Source organism: Alligator mississippiensis, chromosome 1 (assembly GCF_030867095.1).
Source record: "Alligator mississippiensis isolate rAllMis1 chromosome 1, rAllMis1, whole genome shotgun sequence".
NCBI lineage: Eukaryota > Metazoa > Chordata > Crocodylia > Alligatoridae > Alligator > Alligator mississippiensis.
The window spans coordinates 456,684,256-456,701,579 of NC_081824.1; the positions used below are offsets into that span (position 1 = coordinate 456,684,256).

Below are 17,324 nucleotides of genomic sequence, written 5' to 3' on the forward strand. Positions count from 1 at the left end.
TGAGTGTTGCTCCTTTTCCCAGATGCTACTCCTGGAATAGGTGAGGTGAGCTGGGATGGTAGAAGACACTGTTCAGAGGTAAAATCTAACGAAAAATGAAATATATATCACCATGTTATATATGTTAGCAATTAATTAAGTGCTGCTTTGTATGAATGAGTGTAAGTTCTTGGAACATCAGTAGAGAAATTGTAAGACTTCTATGTATGAGTGAAAGAGGTGTTTGATAGTCCAAGTTAGCTGAAGCGTGCAAGATCTCCCTAGGGGGTATACCCCTGAGGAGATTCATCCAAACAGGAGCTCCGCTAAGTAGATTACTCAGTGGAATATAAATAAAATGGAGAGATGGGAAGAGGCAAAAGACACTTTTTTTGATCAAACCCACGCTCCTTTTCTGGCTTGTTTAGCTGATAGCATTTGACAAAGGAACCTTTTTAACATGCTTTCTGGAAAATTATGATGTGTTGCTGTAACTCCATTGTGCACAGAGTGTAGTGTTCCACTTAGGGATGACAGATAGGCACATATGGATCCAAGTATATTATTTGCTTAAGGATTCTTTTTAGGTACCCATTGCCATAGTACTTGGATGCAAGTCATGCACCCCCTTCCCCCCTCCCCACACACCTCCCCTTGTTCAGAAGCTTAACCAGAATTATATATTGGACCATGCTCTGAAACTCAACAAACTCAAGTTCTACAAGACATCTAGGGAGCTTGATTTATAGTCATGTATTTTCCACTGAAAATATTTTCCCTTCAGTTCTCTATCATGCACAGCTCAGGACATTTGGCAAAAATGTACCCCAGCCTCAGCCTCTGCTACTCATAAGGTATCTAGGTCCCCTTTAATTGCATTGGGCCACATGCAAAGCCCTGGAGAGATGAGGTAAGTTCTCTGAACCTACCGGAGAATCCAAAAAACAGGCAAAGGTAAAAAAAGGAGCTTAAAACTGGAAGTGTTTTTATGTAAACTATCCTTCCAGTCAGCTTCACCTCTTATATTTTTCAGTACTGGGCTTCAGGCATGCTGTTCTCATCCAGGCTCCTTTGTGAGCTATGTACATGGAAAGAAACGAATGAGTGCCAATAGGATTTGAGGTAAAAGAGCTAACAATGACTACTGTATGAACAGCACTGAAGCTTAAAAGCTTCCCTCTCACCCATTCATAGGGTAAAATGACACAATGGCACCTCTAGTAAAGCCACAAGGAGCGCCTGTACACACCACAGGTTTGAATCCTCATTAAATTAAATAAGTTTATAAAATTTAAACTTGTTTATTTTGGAGCATCACATATGTGTTTACACACACTAGGTTTTTCAGTGAATTAAGCCTTGAAGTGTCACATCTGTGTTTATACACACTAGGTTTTGCAACTAATTAAGCCAGGTCCCTGGTCAGTGCTGCAAGATAGTGGGACAGTCCAGCGCTGCCCCCCTGGCCCAGGGTCCCCCACCCACCCTGTGCCCTGCCATGCAGCTTGGAAGCAGGGAGCTGGCAAACCACACAAGAAAAAAGAAAGCAGAAGCAATTCAAAGGGGTGAACTAAAAAAAAGTCGCAGCACCATTTGGTGGACAAAGAGGCTCATTACACACCTTTGAGTACCTTTGTGTTTTCACGCAATGAATCCATGGACATGACACTTTAATTCCCAGCGAGTCAAACTAAACTATAGCTGAGGAGTTTTAGTTTACTGCACAAGAAAGACTTCTACAGCATTGGGAAATCCAACTCGTGCAAACAGACATGCAGTTGCAGCACATGGAAGGGCAAAAATTGTGGCGTGTACATGAGCCCAAGAAGGCTCATGCAAAGGATGAGACTTCACAGGAAGGAATGAAGACATTGAGTAACAAACCCCCGCAACCTACCAGAGCTTTCCAGCTTGTCAGAAACATGTTCAGTACATCTTGGCTAGCCATATTACAGGCTGATGATAGATCTTATTGAATGAGCTTAGATGCTTGACCTTTAAAACTGAACCCTTGACAAGAAGTTTTTTCTCTTGAATTTACTGCGATGTCATCAAAGAGTTGCAATCATCAAAGAGTTGCAATTTAACAAAGAATTAATCCAGGTGTCACATTAATGATTCAGCGCATCAGGACCGTTTCAAAATTAGAACATCTTATCCAAGCCGATGTATCACTATTACCCAAAACTAGATGGTGGTAGTATCCATATCTTGGAAAAAGATGTTTAAATAAGTGAGGTAACTGGGAAAGACAGTCTTGTGTTCAAGGTGCAGGTTGGGATCAGGAGATTCAAGTTTATTCTCTGTCACCGCAAGCAAATCACTTCATTTTTCTGTACCAGTTGCTTTGTCTATACAATAGAGATTGTAATAGGTTGTTTTTTTCCTACAGAGGGGTATTGTGAGAGTTGATTAATGTTTGCAAATTGAATAGAAGGTGCTTAACTGTGGGTGTTAGGAGTTGTTGTATGGTCAAACAGGTAAGGCAGAGTCCTGGGATGCGTGAGTCTGGGGTTCCTTTCCCAGCTCTGTTACTGAGTGGCTGTCTGACTTCAGTGATATCATTTCAACTCCATGTGCATCTGTTTCCACTCTCATCTCTTGTCTATTTATAATGTTAGGTCTTCCAAGCAGGGGCCGTCTCCTATTTAGTCTCTCCAGTGTGGGGGAGAGGGTAGTTATCTCAGTGGAGGTCTTGTGGACACTCCTAGAATACATACAATAATCAATATGTTGAAGAAAAGGAATATTATAAATCTAGACTAAAGAAGAGCAATTTTCAAGTGTTGTCAGCAGTTGCCAGGGTATCAGAGTGAAGAGGTTTTGTTTCTTAATGCTCTGGGTTTTTTATCTCAGTTAAAACCAGGCTGTGGAAGAGAATTCACCGAGGCTATCACATGCTTACTCCTGGCCTGAACTTTTCTAGTGCGGAGCCACAACTTTAGATCTGTTTCTTTTCCCTTTGACAGAAAGATTTCGGGATTTGCTGCTTCCACATTGGAGTCAGGACACAGAGATTCTGCCCATCTTTCATCAAAGGCATTATCCCAAGTAAGTAAAAATGCTTCCTCAGGAGAGCAAATCTTTATACATTTGTAGGCAGTGAGGGAAGCACTGATAGCACAGCAAATGCCTTCAGTGTAAACTCTTTAAGGCAGAGCTGTCAGGGAGCCTCCCTTGGAATAATCCCTGTGCTCTTCACAGCAATGTCAGGAAGAAGCAGACATGCCTTGCAAGCGCACCCAGCTGTCACTGAGAAGTCAGTGGCAGAGAGCAGATGATAAGCTGCACGGATCAGTGTCTGGTGGAGCCTCATTTCACTTGACACTGTGTGTCGACATAGGCAGATGTTTTGTCAGGCTAATCCCTGCTCTTGTCTTGTGGGATTCCATCATTTATGCTGACAGATTCATTTGGATTTTAACAAGCTACCCTCCGGAAACATGTGAGCGCTAAAAACAGTTTTACTGCCCTCATTAGGGATGTGTGGGCAGGCAACCTAAAGGAACAGCCCTGTGCATTAGGAACAGGCAGTACCACGTCCCTTATGTTATGGTTCCCGCAGTCCTCCTAGGGATGTGGGGGAGTGGAGCACTTTCCTCAGTTAGAGAGCTGCTTTGTTTCAGTGCTCAAATCATGGGAAGGTTTTAATGTGCTTTTACGCTGCCCCCCAACAAAAGCCCATATGGTGTTGTTTTGTTGAGCATCTTACACAACACCTCTTCCCACAAAGACAATCAATAGCCAAATTAAATAATAAAAAAAAATTGTTTTTTTTGCTGAGTTAATTAAAACAAATAACAGAGGGAGCACTGAAGTGATGTTCAAGGGAACAAAGGCACTTTCAGGCCAGTGAGACTGAAAGCTGCAGGACGGTTGTTCGAGGTGGCAGGTGTTGCAGAAGAGAAAGTTCTCTTGCTAACTCTTGCCAGATTGTGAGGAAGGGCAGAGGTGAAAAGCATTAGGTGAAAAGAGGGAGCAGGGTGGGGATGAGAGGTTTGTGATTACTGCTGGAGCATGTCTAGGAATGGTGATGAAAAGAAACGGTATTTTTTTAACTGAATCATGAAATGGACAGGGAGTTGATAAAGCTGTAAGAATATAACCCTAAGGATACTGTAAATGAGGAAGAGTTATTTTTAAGAACAAGCCATGATTGAGGTTGGTTGCTTATGATTTGCTGCAAATCCGGGTCTTTCAAGACAATTGGGTTGGTTAACTAAAAATTGATGTGGTTGGTCTGAAATACTGGCCCCAGGGAATCCAGTGAGAATTCCCCCACTCCTCCCCTGATATTTGTCTTGGGTATTTGCTCTACCTATTGTCACAAAAATCCCTGAGCACTTCCCATGTAAAATACATGGGCAAGCATGAAGTGCCTAGTGACCTTTATGGAGTCTCTGATCCTGCTCCCTTTCTGTAGGCTGAACTATTACTTGGGTTGAGATTATTGCCTTATTTGTCATGTTTCATTAACACTTTTGAAAATCCTGACTGTAATCATCTTCCTGCCTGGCTCTTTTGGTTAACACTTAAATGCTCTGGAGCCCACTGTAGCTGGTTGCCCTATGTAGCAGTGATAGCACTGATGACACCTTCAGACTAACTGGATTCCAGTAATGTTCTGCGAGAAATTATGTGCTAATAAGGAAAAGATGAAACGGGGCTTTATATTTTTTTTATGTCATAATGTGTATAACCCTTCTGCCAGACACTGGTCAACAAGGCCGGGTTCAAATTTTGGGGTACCCAATGAGCTTTCACTGTGTCTCAAGCCCCCACCCAGAAATCTGGGATCACTGAATTTGGCTGGAGTGGCCTCCATAAACAGATCCCTCTCCCCACAAGCTGTATAAACACTAAGGACAGATGTATTACAGAAAACAAAGGCAAGGAGAACAAAAGAAAAAAACAAATGCAATTTAAAATACTATCGACTACAAAGTACAGTCTCTAGTTTGCACCCCTTTTGGGGGGACTCCACCCACACCCAGGCAGTCTGAGATGTGGGGGCTCACTAGGGTGGCCATTGAGGTACCTCAGTAATAGAGAACAGTTGCATTTAGTGGAACTGGCCCCACCACCATAAACATTGCATGCCTCCTGAGGCTTGGAGGGCATTGCGAGCTCCTTCAGGCGGTGGTGGTGGTGGCGGGAGCGTGGCGGTGGTGAGTGGAGAGCTCCTGCAGGCGGCAGCAGTGGTGTCGGTGGTGGGAGCGTGGTGGTGGCGAGCGGGGAGGTCCTACAGGCAGCCATGGCAGTGGCAGCGCCAGGGGCTGACCAAGCAGGGAGCTCCCGCAGGCAGCCGCAGTGGTGTCAGTGGCGAGGGTGGGCCAAATGGGGAGCTCCCACAGGCGGCAACGGCAGTGTTGGCGGCATCCAAGCAGTGAGAAATAGAGGACATAAAGGCATCTGGTTTCATATCAACAGATGACAGAGGACCAAAAAACCGGATTGTCCTCTATAAAACCAGGCCAGTGGCCACCCTAGTGCTCACCCAAAGGGTTAATTTTGGCCTGCACCCCTATAGCTGCTACTCAGGAAAGTCCTGTGAACTGTTCCTTGGGTTTCACTGCATCTTGGGGAGCTGCTACTGAGTGTGGGGGGTCCTTCTGCAGTGCAAGGGACCCCTCGTTGCTCCCTGGGAAGCTGTAGAGCAGCAGTTTCCGCTTCCACATGGTGGATTTGTGGGGGGGGGGGAGTTAACCGCCCCCAAGAATTGCTAGTCCCAAATCCCACAGCTCCAGCTGGAGCAGAAAACTGCAAAAGCACTCAAAAGAAAAGGAACTGGGCCTATCCTGGTTCCTGGGCCTGGCCTGCAGATGGGCTCAGCTACTCAGCTAGGCTGAGGCACAGGGACTGCTACAGCAACAACAGGTACCAGGCGGTAATCCTGGAGGTTTTTCCCAGGGATTAATACCCCCATGGTATTATCCCTCCACAAACCCAGGAAAGCAAAGTGAATACAAAGAAAGGGAGAGGAGAGGAGTCCCAGACTCAGAGACTCCCTCACTCCTCTGTACATGAGACTTGCCCTTTACATTGGCTTTCCTGGCTGGGGTTCTCTCTGGGGTCCCCCCAACCCCCAGCTCCCTCTTCTTATGTACCTAGTCTGACATCACCCCAGGTATCAGGTGAAGGGTTGCCAGGCTTCTAGTTTTTCCTCTTAACCAATTTATTTGACAAGAACGCTGCCCAGTTCAGCTGATTTGGCCAGGGGTCTGATTTTCCCTGTTGTTACCTGACGGAAACTAGTTTCTTGTTTCCAGTACACAGCAGGGTGTCATAAGCAAAAGCCTCAGGTATCAAGACACAGCAGGCGGGCTGTTCTGCCTAGTACAGACAGCCCTGCTTCTTTCCAGATCACAAGCAAAGATGAGAGGAGAGAAAACTGTGAGTACATACAGCAAAGCAAATACAAGAAAGCAAACAAAACCCCCCAAAACAATTATATATAAACTAAAACCAAATACGCAACAACACACTTTACAGTACAAAAATACTTGTACAGTTTGTGTTCTACTTGTAAAAATGGATGTATTTATTGCTGGCAATTAATCGGGTTCTGTAATGAATGGCCAGACTTGCTGAGCTGCCAGCCATCTGTAGGTCTTTCTGAATTCACTGGGCACTGCAGGTACTTAGGTAGTAGCATAAATTCTTGTTCACTGTAATCTTATGCTGTTTGTAGTATTGAGTGGTGATGCTGGTTGAAATGTTCATTGTTCTACATTTATAGAGCCCTGACAGACATTAACCTTAAGACTTGACCAGGGATCCTGGTTGTCTCTGATAAAAAACAAAAAAATCCCCAATTTTTGGATTACAAAAAGTAACCCAAAATCCACATTTTTCCATGATCAAAATGAAATACCACTATATATATAAATACCACTATATATATATATATATATATATATATATATATATGTATGTACGTATGTATGTATGTGTGTATATATATATATATATATATATATATATATATATATATAATTATTGGTGTTTCATTAATCTGACAATTGGGGATTTTTTTTTATCAGAGAAAGCCAGGATCCCTGGACATGATTAAGTGGTTAATCCCATTTTAAATAAGGACATGGTCTCACACTCATTTGATTAAATGATAAATCAAATGATAACATAAGGAATAGGCCACAAAGCTATTACACATATATTGTGTAATAACTTTGTGGTTGGTTCTTATCACACCTTTAAGTGAATGGGTGTGCAGTGCTCCCAGGCTCTGGAGCACATTGGTTCCTTCCAAAACTCCTATGTCTTTCAGAGACTGAGTGCACCTAACTGGGTCTCCCAGCCATAGGAGTCCACTATTGCACTCCTGCAGCTGGGAGCCTGGATCAGCTGATTGGAGTTCCCTGCCATCACCAGGGAGCTTCCCCCAGTTGGGGACTTCTAGCCCCTGCAGCATGGTACGCTCCCAGGGTTGGGAGCTCTGATCAGCTAATGAGCCGATCAATGCTCCCAGCTGGAGAATTGCAGGGAGCTTGCTACTTGCAGGTGCAGGGGAAGTCCAGGATCAGGCTCTTCCTGCACTGGCAATATGGTATGATGGGCTCTGATGCTCAGTCCCACAATTGTGCTTCCTGCCATGCTACATGTGCATGGCAGGAAATGTAGTTGTTGGACTCCCAGATCAGATCTCACCATGCCTTTAAATTAACATTTGGTCCACAGTCTGGCTGAAAACGCATCACGATGTAACACTGGGACTGAATTTTTTCTAGTGCATGAAATCAACCAAACTTTGGCAAATAATTAAAAAAACAATGTTTACATATATTGCTATAAGTAATTGACTCCTGTTTATAATGTTATTAATTAGAGTAAAATTGTTTGTTTTAATACAGAAATGAGTCATTAGCTCCAGTTCATTAACAAACTGGTTGATGACTATTGATGTGTCCTAATTTATCTGGCATTTCTCATATAAGTACACATCTGCTCAGAAATATAGGGAATCTGTTTATCTTCACAATATGTGCTAGGCTCCAATTCCCATATCACCTTTTTCTGTTCTGTTTGAATGGATGTTTAATGGAGGACAGGCCAACAAATCTCTGGAAATTGTAAATCATTGTCTCTTTACTGTCTTTATTTGAGTAATACTTTTCTGCACTAGTTGACATGAAATCATGTTAATGTGAAGACCTCATGGGATCCAGGCAAAACTTTGAAGAGAAAATTCTTGAAAATAAAGCAGGTCGGCATAGAAGAGTGCTGTGAATAGTTTGGCTAAGTAGCAGTCAATGCTGATGGTAGGAATGAGGCCAGACTACAAACATTTAATGCAAGCCCAGAGAAAGTGAGTGAAGGTGTTTTATGCCTCTCAGGAAGTGTCCAGTTCTTATGTTGCCACAGAATCCCAACAGTTTTTAAAAGGAAGTAAGCTTCTTGGGTTGCCAGACTTGGCCTAATTTTGGAGTATATTTCATATGGTATTATCTACAGCCCAAACAAGACTGCCAGTCCATGGTGCTAAACTCAGTACCAACACAGAGTAATATCTAGTCCCTGCCTCTCTCCCCAGCATCCACTTCCACCTCTCAGCTTCTTCTTTAGCATTTTTAGGAATCTTTCATTTGGATCCAGGGACAGGGACTAGGGAAGAGCCTCATACAGGGGAGGCTGGGAGGACATATAAGAGTAGCAGATATGGGTCAGGGAAAAAAAAAGAGTAGGAGTGGATGGTGTGACATTAAATAAATAACTGAACACTGAGCCTCCGTGAACTAGTGAAGTGAGGTGAAGTTAGAATCTGAGGTGTTGCAACACAGACACTTGCACTAGAGAGTTTGCTATGTTTGGAGGTAGTACCACAAAGTGTTTTTTCTGCCAGCAGTAGCAATTGGGACCAAAGTTACTAAAATGTAAAATTTCTTATGGTGCCCAGTGACAGCATCATCTTTACAAAGCCATAGGCAATGATACTGGAACTGAAATGAAGATCAGTGTCACATTACCAGTTGTCCCTGCATCTAGTGGAAGGCAACAAAAATGGGAACTGGGCTTATTTTGTCTGGAGAAGAGAAGACTGTGGTGGGGGGATTTAATAGCAGCCTTTAATTCCCTGAGGATGGAGCAAGACTATTCTCAGTGGTAGCAGATGACAGAACAAGGAGGAACAATGTCAAGTTGCAGCAATGGAAGTTTAAGCTGGATATTAGGAAAAGCTCTCTCATGAGGAGGGTAGTGAAGCACTGGAACAGGGTACCCAGAGAGGTGGTGGAATCTCCATCCTTGAAGGTTTTTAAGACCTGGGTAGACAAAGCCTTGGCTGGGGTGATCTAGTTGGGACTGGATTAGTTGACCTGCCAAGGTCCCTTCCAACCCTAATGTTCTATGATTCCAAGAGTGTGGGGATCTGCGACAGAAGTTCAATAAACCAATTTAACCTAACTCAGTAAGTCTGTTCACTGATCTTCTGTTGTGTTATAGATTTGAACTAGTTTCTGATCACTTATACCTGTTTATGTGTAATTTCTGTTCCTAACCAAGTGCCAGACTAGGTCAGACCAGTGGTCCATCCAGCCCAGTGTTCTGTTTCCAACTGTGGCAGGAGTGAATGCTTTTAGATGCAGAGCACTGAACTTCATCTGTCTAGTTATCTATCCAGATTCATTGCTCTCCTTGACATCCACTATTTATTGGTGTAGAGATGCAAGATGAAGCATCTTCTGTTCAATAGCTATTAATAGATTTACCATCTATGAATGTGCCTAGTCCTTTTTGGAACCTAGCTATGCCGTCTGTTTTTACCACATTCGGTGTCAGTGAACTTCACAGGTTAACTATGCACTGCATAAAATGGTACTTTCTCTTGTTAGTTTTAAACCTGTTTCCTACTAATTTCAGTGGGTGCCCCCTGGTTCTAGTATTCTGGGACTTAGTGAATAACAGTTCCCTGTTCACTTTGCCCATTCTCTTCATCATTTTATAGACTTCTATCATAATATACCCCCCCTAGCCTTCTTCTTTCCAAACTGAAGGATTTTTACTCTCTCCTGGTATGGCAACTACTCCATAATTTGCCATGTGGCAACTGCTTGACACATTAACTTCAGCATTATTGGTTTGAACAATAATGGACACTGGAACTGGACAATGATGCAAAATGTATATGAGAAAACTAATCTCAACTATTACTGTGAAACCCTACCATGGGCAAATATTTGCTGGTTTGGCTTCAACACATATTTATTGTTAATGTTCTTTACCCTTCAGCAATTCTCATGATAATAAAGTTACTTTCCCCACCATCGCTTCTTCTTAATCCTCAATATAGCAATTTTCAAGCTGATCGGTGTTCCTGTAGGTGATAGGTACACGTACGCAACATGGGCTGTAGAAAATAGGGTATATCATTGTACAACGTAACCTAAGCTTAACCTGTGTAGTAATGACTTAAGTTAAGCAGGGTTGTAGCCATATTGGTCTACAGGCAAAAGGCATCAGAACTTGTGGTACAGGAAATATCTTTTATTAGGCAAGCATGCACTGTAAACAGTGACTGATGAGGTGGATTGATATAACCAAATGTATTAGATGTTATTTTGCTATAATAGATATATTTTGAAGTTGCTTAAATCATAAAAAAACAAAACAAAAACAGGCTTGTCAGAGAAGACCACAAACTGAGATAAAGAAGAAACAGGCTAGTATTAAACAGCATTTCACAATGGGGAAAGAAAGGAGATAAGAAACCCAATCTTTTACTTTTCCAGGATATAAATCCTAATTAATTAACACCTTCCACTTCCACAAGAGATCTGGTTCAATCCAGTTCCAAAAGTTTCAGTGAAACAAAAAAAAGTAAAACCAATCAGAGATCATTTATTAAAATATTGGAACCAGCCATATATAAATATCGAGCACAGGCTGGAGGAAACTTCAGACTTTTCCGAAGCTCAGAAAAAAACAGGAACCAAATCAGCGAAAGTCCCCAAAGGAACCGAGAAGCCTGGCCAGCAAACCTGTTTCTCACTTGAATCTGAGGCTAACTAAGCATTGTCTTTATTAATACAAATAAGTATTTGCTATTGCATATGCTAATAAAGTTTTCAAGTTGTGATCAGAACTTCTCACCAGTCCTGCCTCACTCTCAACCCCAGTTAAAATTTGGAGTAACATTCCCTGTGATTATTGTGGATCCATCTAGTATTATCAGCTCTAAAGTGAATGTGACATAAAAGAGAGGTGTCAAACTAGACATTTTTTCCATACATTTCACAATTAACTCTTTGCTACAAAATGCATTAACATCTGGTGCTTCGCAGGATTCAAATAGAGTTACAGTAGTAAATACTAAGAAAAAAAAACATTTTTGAAAGGAGCATGAACTGCTGTGCTTGAGGGCTTAATTCTGTTTAGGTTTGCCTAGTGCACTTATCACCACAATAAGTGGTGAGAATCAAGTGAGAAACAGGTTTGCTGGCCAGGCTTCTCGGTTCCTTTGGTGCAGAGCAGTGTATTAAATATTGCAACCAGCTATCACATTTGTTCTGCCGTTGCCTCCTGGGGGAGAGTGTTTTGGGTTGTTTTTTTTAGTGACGTGTTTGGGGTTTCTTTTTTTATCTTTCTCACACACTCACTCATGTATTGCTCTCTGATTATGTTAGAGAAGTGTATTCTGCCTTTCATAGGATCATAAGGCTGAGAAGAATCCAGGAGACCATCTAGTCCCAACTCCCTGCTTTCTTTTGGCTTTTTTTTTTGCAACAAGAGTGCTTGGTTGGCTCATATTCAGTTTATGATCCACTGTAGCCCCTAAGTCCTTCTCTTCAGTATTGCAGCCTAGCCAGTCATCCCTCTCTGGATGTGTGCACAGAATTGTTCCATCCCAACTTCAAGACTTTATATTTGACCTTGTTGAATTATTTTTATTCTCCCAGGCCTTTTTTTTTTTTAGCTTATCGAGGCCATTCTGGATGCTATCCCTACCCGCCACAGTGTCTGCAGCTCCATGCAACTTGGTATCATCTGCAAATTTGCAAAGTATGAAATGAGTCCCCATCATCCAAATCATTAATGAAGCTGTTAAACGTTATTGAACCCAGGACAGAATGCTGGGGAGCCCCACTTCAAGTGGCAAATGTTGAGGCTCATGATGATCCTTTGTTCCTGTGGGACTCTAGCCTGGAGTTTTGGGTCAGCTCCTGAGAAAGCTCTTTCTCTGTCTCCTAGCCTTTTAAAATATTGAGAGACTGCCTGGTGGCTGATTCATCTATATCTGTCTGTTGCAGGGTTTCTTGAATTTTCATCTGAAATGTCAGGTGTTGGCCACTGTCAGAGGTACAGGGGTACAGGCCTAAATAGTCTTGTCTGATCCAGTGCAAGTTTCCTATATCATTTCCTTTGGCAACAGATAGAGAATAGTGATTCTTTTATGAAGTTCAATCCTGGCTTCTTTTGAAACCTACACCTCCTCAGGAGACATACCCACCCACAGTGCAAAATATTTGTAAGGGTAAACCTAGCTGTTAGTACAAGCTAAATCATCCTGCCATGTGAGAATGCTCACATCTTCAAATATGAATAAAGCACACAGCTGTGGGATGCTCTGGGTAGCCAAACTGGGTGGGGCCCATAGCACACTTAGAATAGCAACTGGCAAAAGTCTGTTGAAATAGAATGACATGCATGTTTGGGACCTGTTTGTTTCCTTGTTTACTATAGATCATATCTGGAGTGACTCCGTTTTTAAGTCCATGGAGTTAGTTACATTAGTATTAACCAGGAATGTCAAACTTGCCCTGCCGCTGTGTATACTGTATCCACACTGTGATGCTTCTCACAATTCAGATCCAAATCTGGTGGTAGTGAGTAGGAGTGTGTGAAGCAGCCCCTATTCGATTTGGATACGGATTCGGCCTGAATCAGGGACAGTGATTCGATTAGTTGATTCGGATCACTGTCCCTGATTTGATTTGTCCAAATCTGAATCTGAAAATTCAGTGCTGATTCAGCCATAAACACAGCTTTAAATGTTTTTTCTACATACCTTGAAGTACCAGTGCAGCTTGTGAACGCTGCAATTCTGGGGCACATGGAGCATCCCACAGGAGGGCAGGAGGCCCTCTATGTGCTCGGCAGTGAATTCAGAAGTGGACTGGATGTGGGGCCCCTGCGCTCCTCCCCCACACACCCCTGGCTCGGTAATCGATTGTGGGGGGACCCTAGGTGCCCCCCCAGACCTCGGCGGCACCAGTTGTTGAGCTGGGGGGTCATGGGGGGGCCCCCACCTCCCCGGCAGACCCGGAAGGGGACCGGATTTGCTTCTGGTCCACTTTTGGGTCTGCTGCCGAGCACACTGGGGAGCCCCCGTGCTTCTGTAGGACACTCCATGCACCCCAGCCTTGCAGCACTCATGAGCCGCCTGCTACCTAGAGGTATGTAGAAAAAACATTTAAAGCTGTGTCTATGTTTGAATTGCCGAATCTTTCCAAATCTCTCCGAATTGATTCCAAGGGTCCCGGCTCGATTTGGAGAGATTTAAGGGTCCTCTGATTCAGTTCGGATTTGGAGATTCAGCCACTGAATCTCCGCTGAATCAAATCAGGGACTAAAGCTTCACACAGCCCTAGTAGTAAGGTGAGTCAGGCTGTGTTGGCACAGCTGTCACTTGCCCCCTTGCCCCTGTGTTGTGGCTGGAGCCCCAGGCTGGCGTAGAATAGTCGTGGAGACTAAGCAGGGAGCAGAGAGGAAGTGGGGACCTGCCTGCTGCCTCTGCTGTTCTCAGATGACCCAGGGATGGGGAAAGCCCCAGGACCACTCCTACCCTGCTCCAGCCAACAGCTGCAAAGAGTGGCTGCACAGGGTGCCAGTCTAGGGCACTAGCGGATCCCTGCTCCCTTGCCCTCCATCACATTTCCTCCATGTAACAGGGAACCCTAACCCTGTCACGAGGAGGAAGGTGTGCCCCTACAAGGCTAGAACCTTCTGGGCACAGAGGGCTGGGGAGGAAGGGGTTAACTGCTGAACTGGGATGGATAGTCAGCTGACTGGAAGAGGCAGGACTACAAAAACCCGGGGTTGAATGGCAGTAGAAGCCAGCAGCCAAGGGGGAAGGAGTGCATCTCAGAGCTCCAGGGAGAAGCTTGGTGGAAAGCCCAAAGCCAGGAAGAGGGGAACTATAGAAGCCCTGGAGAGACGACAGCCGCACTGCAGCAAGGACTGGAGCTGATGGTGGGGAGCTGAAACACGAACCTGCAACTGTAAGCTGACATACTGCTTTCCTTATTCCCATTTTTGGGGTGGCAGATATTGCCCACAGACAGGACTGTTTATTTGTTTTCTTTTAGGGATGGAATAATACCGGTGGTTTGGGTGAGGCTATTAGGGGTTGGAGGAGGCCTCATTTTGGGGACCCACTCCAGAGTGGGATCCCCAGCGCCAGTGAGGGTGCAGCTTTTGGGGGCACAGACCCTGGCGCCAGTGAGGGTGCAACTTTTGGGGGCACAGCCCAGCGCCAATGAGACACAGAGAGAGACAGGGCTGTGGAGAGTCCGAGTGCCAGTAAGGGCACCGTGTTGGGACGATCTTAAAAAGGCCAGGAGCACCTGGGGGGTGGAGGGTGCAAGTGTATATTTTTCTGTTGTTTGGACAGGTGGGGTCGCACCCGGGTTTTGAACTTGTGACCCCTTTGAGTGGGGGGCTGACGCACATGCCTTTGGGCCAGGGGTTGCCGTGCCTTGGAAGGGAGCAGAAAAGGGGGCCAAGAGCCTCCAGGCACTGGAAGGAAGAGCTAGAGCCTCGGTGTCTAACCCTGTTTGTTGGGTTTGGATGGAGAGGCCTAGCTAGAGAAAAAGGGGGTCAGACCATCATAGGAGAGAACCCCACATACCCAGTATAATCGGCAGTCTCCCGCTCGCATACTAATTCCATTAAGACATGGCAGGCGAGATTAGAGCGGGACAGCAGAGGTCCAAGAGGACTCCAAGGGTGCCCCACGTAAGGCACGGATGACCCAGAAGATGGCGCTGGGGAGGGCGACCTGTTACACTCCACAATCCTAAAGGTTCCTGAATCCCCTGGCCTGCCAGGAGTCTTGCAGGCTGGAAGAACCAGTGCTGCCAGCTGATTCTCCCCCATGGACTTTATGTTTAAGTCCCTTGGTATAAACCAGTTGGAGTGAATTAAGCTTATACAAAAATATTGCTGTGGGACTTACACTTCCAACACACTTCGGTGTTTTTGAAAAATATACTCTTGGCATATTCTTCTTTGAGCAACCTTGCAAGTTGATAACGAGACCAGACTTGTTTCATAAACTAGACATGAAATTGAATTATCTGCATTAGTCACATGAATCTGCCCCGTGAAGTGAGAGTGAGCAGCAACCCTCCTGATATAGACTTTAAAGTTTGGTCTTAAAGAAAAGGCCATTATTAATCAAGTTGTTGACTCTAACACTTGAAGATTCTCAGGGATTAGCCAGCTTAGTTCTCACCAGCATGCACCTGAATTGCTCATTTGCATGAACATAATATTTGATGGGTATTGGCTGTAGCCATGTTGGTCTAAGGACATAATTTTGTATATTAGAGTCTATTCCGTCCCCAAGAATACAAAACACCAGGAGACTCTCTTTATGCCTGAAAGCTTGCAAAGAACAATTTGTCCAACTATTTAGTTGGTCCAATAAAAGGAATCATGTTTACCCAAAGAACCTTGTCTGCCTTGGCTTTCATGGAGCTGCCCCTGATCCTCACTGCTGTGAGCTAGAGGAGACTCAGGCCTCCTGTAATTGTCTCATGCTGTGTAACAAAAAGGTTCCAATGGACTGATTCTAATGGTGAAAAGGAGATGATCTGGGGAAATGTTACAAAAGGTGCGAGTTTCTCCATTTGATTAAGGAAATACATTGTTGGGTTAAGTATCTAGGAGAGAAGCTGATAATGCTGCTTATTGCAGAGAGTGGTGCTAATTAGAGAAGCCTTGCATAAAATATTCTTAGCACCATCCACTTTGATGAATTTCTCCCTACTTAGAAGTGACCCGGTAAGGAATAATTAGACTATGTTTGTGTGTATGTATCTTTAAGAGATTACGAATGTCCGGATTATTTTTTGATTGTTTTAATTTGTTTTCACAACAGAAATATTAGGAATGTCAGGTCTTACATACCCTGTTTGTTTTGGTGGAAAACTTGGCTAATAGATCAGTTTTGAAACCAGGGAGGGCACTTCTAATCTCTCTCATTTGAGTTCCTGCCTAATATAGGCCATGGGACTTCATCCCAAAACTCATGGAAGGAGACCTACCTTAATTTCCCTTTGAGTTAGGGCATATTTTTGGAAAGGTATCAAGTCTTAATTTAAAGGTATCAAATAACAGAGAACTAACAGTCTTCTTAGTTTTCTTATTTCACTGGTTAATTACCTTATTGTTAAAAAGGCATGTCTTATTTATATTGTGAATTAACTTAACTGCAGCTCCCAGTTGGATCTTATTATGACTACTTTTCTCACACATTAAAGAGCCCTCTGCTATCAGAAATCTCCATCCAATGGAGACACTTAGAGATCGTAATCTAGTCACAGCTTCACTTTCTTGCAGAAAAGTTGAATAGAATGAATTTCTCTAATCTCAAAGGGAGGTTTTCAAGACTTATAATATATTTTTTTTCACTTTCTGTTTCCTTTCCAATTATTCAATGCCCTTTTTGAAGTGCTGACATCAAAACTGGATAAAGTATTGCAGCAGCAGTTTCACTAATGTCCGTACAAATACGTATAGCAAATTAAGAGACTGTGTTAACTGGGCATTTTGCCATCCCTTAAATGAAGCAACAGGCTGCTGCATTTTCAGCAGAGTTCTTCTGCTAAACTCGCACAAAAAGACTGCATGTTTTAGTTCATCCATTTCCTTTAAAATGCTATAAATACCAGTTCTCAGTTGTGCATACTTTTTCAGATGCATCAGTATGGGAGATATATATCCCATATCCGAGAGTAAAATAAAAATTCTAGCTATTTTTATAAGTCCTAAGGATTCAAAAAGGACACAAGTCTAGTGCCTCCCCCCACACACCTTCTAGAACATTTAACTTCATTTTTTAAAGTTTCAGCTCAAACAAAGCCCAATACTATTATTTACTTCCATCATCTAAATCAGGAGTTGTCAACTTGGGGTACACATACCCCTAGGGGTACTTGGAAAAGTCCTGGGGGGTATGCAGCGGTGGGCAGGGACGGAGTGCCACCACCCACCACCCCATAACACTGCCTCCTGGGAGCAGGGCTGGGGGGCTGAGGGTAGCAGAGCCCCCCCTGTGGGCCGCACAGGCACTGTCTGGTCGGCCGTATGCAGGCGGGTGGAGGGAA

General features: G+C 43.8%; 1 protein-coding gene across 9 annotated transcripts in view; it reads left to right on the forward strand.

Moving 5' to 3' along the window:
* Positions 1-17,324, forward strand: part of NOX4 (NADPH oxidase 4) — a 187,765-nt gene that overhangs the window by 119,076 nt on the left and 51,365 nt on the right. For all 9 annotated transcript variants that reach the window (XM_059721783.1, XM_059721775.1, XM_059721790.1 and 6 more), the window contains one exon: positions 2,949-3,030. In XM_059721783.1, coding sequence (XP_059577766.1) covers positions 2,949-3,030 — 82 coding nt within the window. The remainder of the gene's footprint in view (positions 1-2,948; positions 3,031-17,324) is intronic.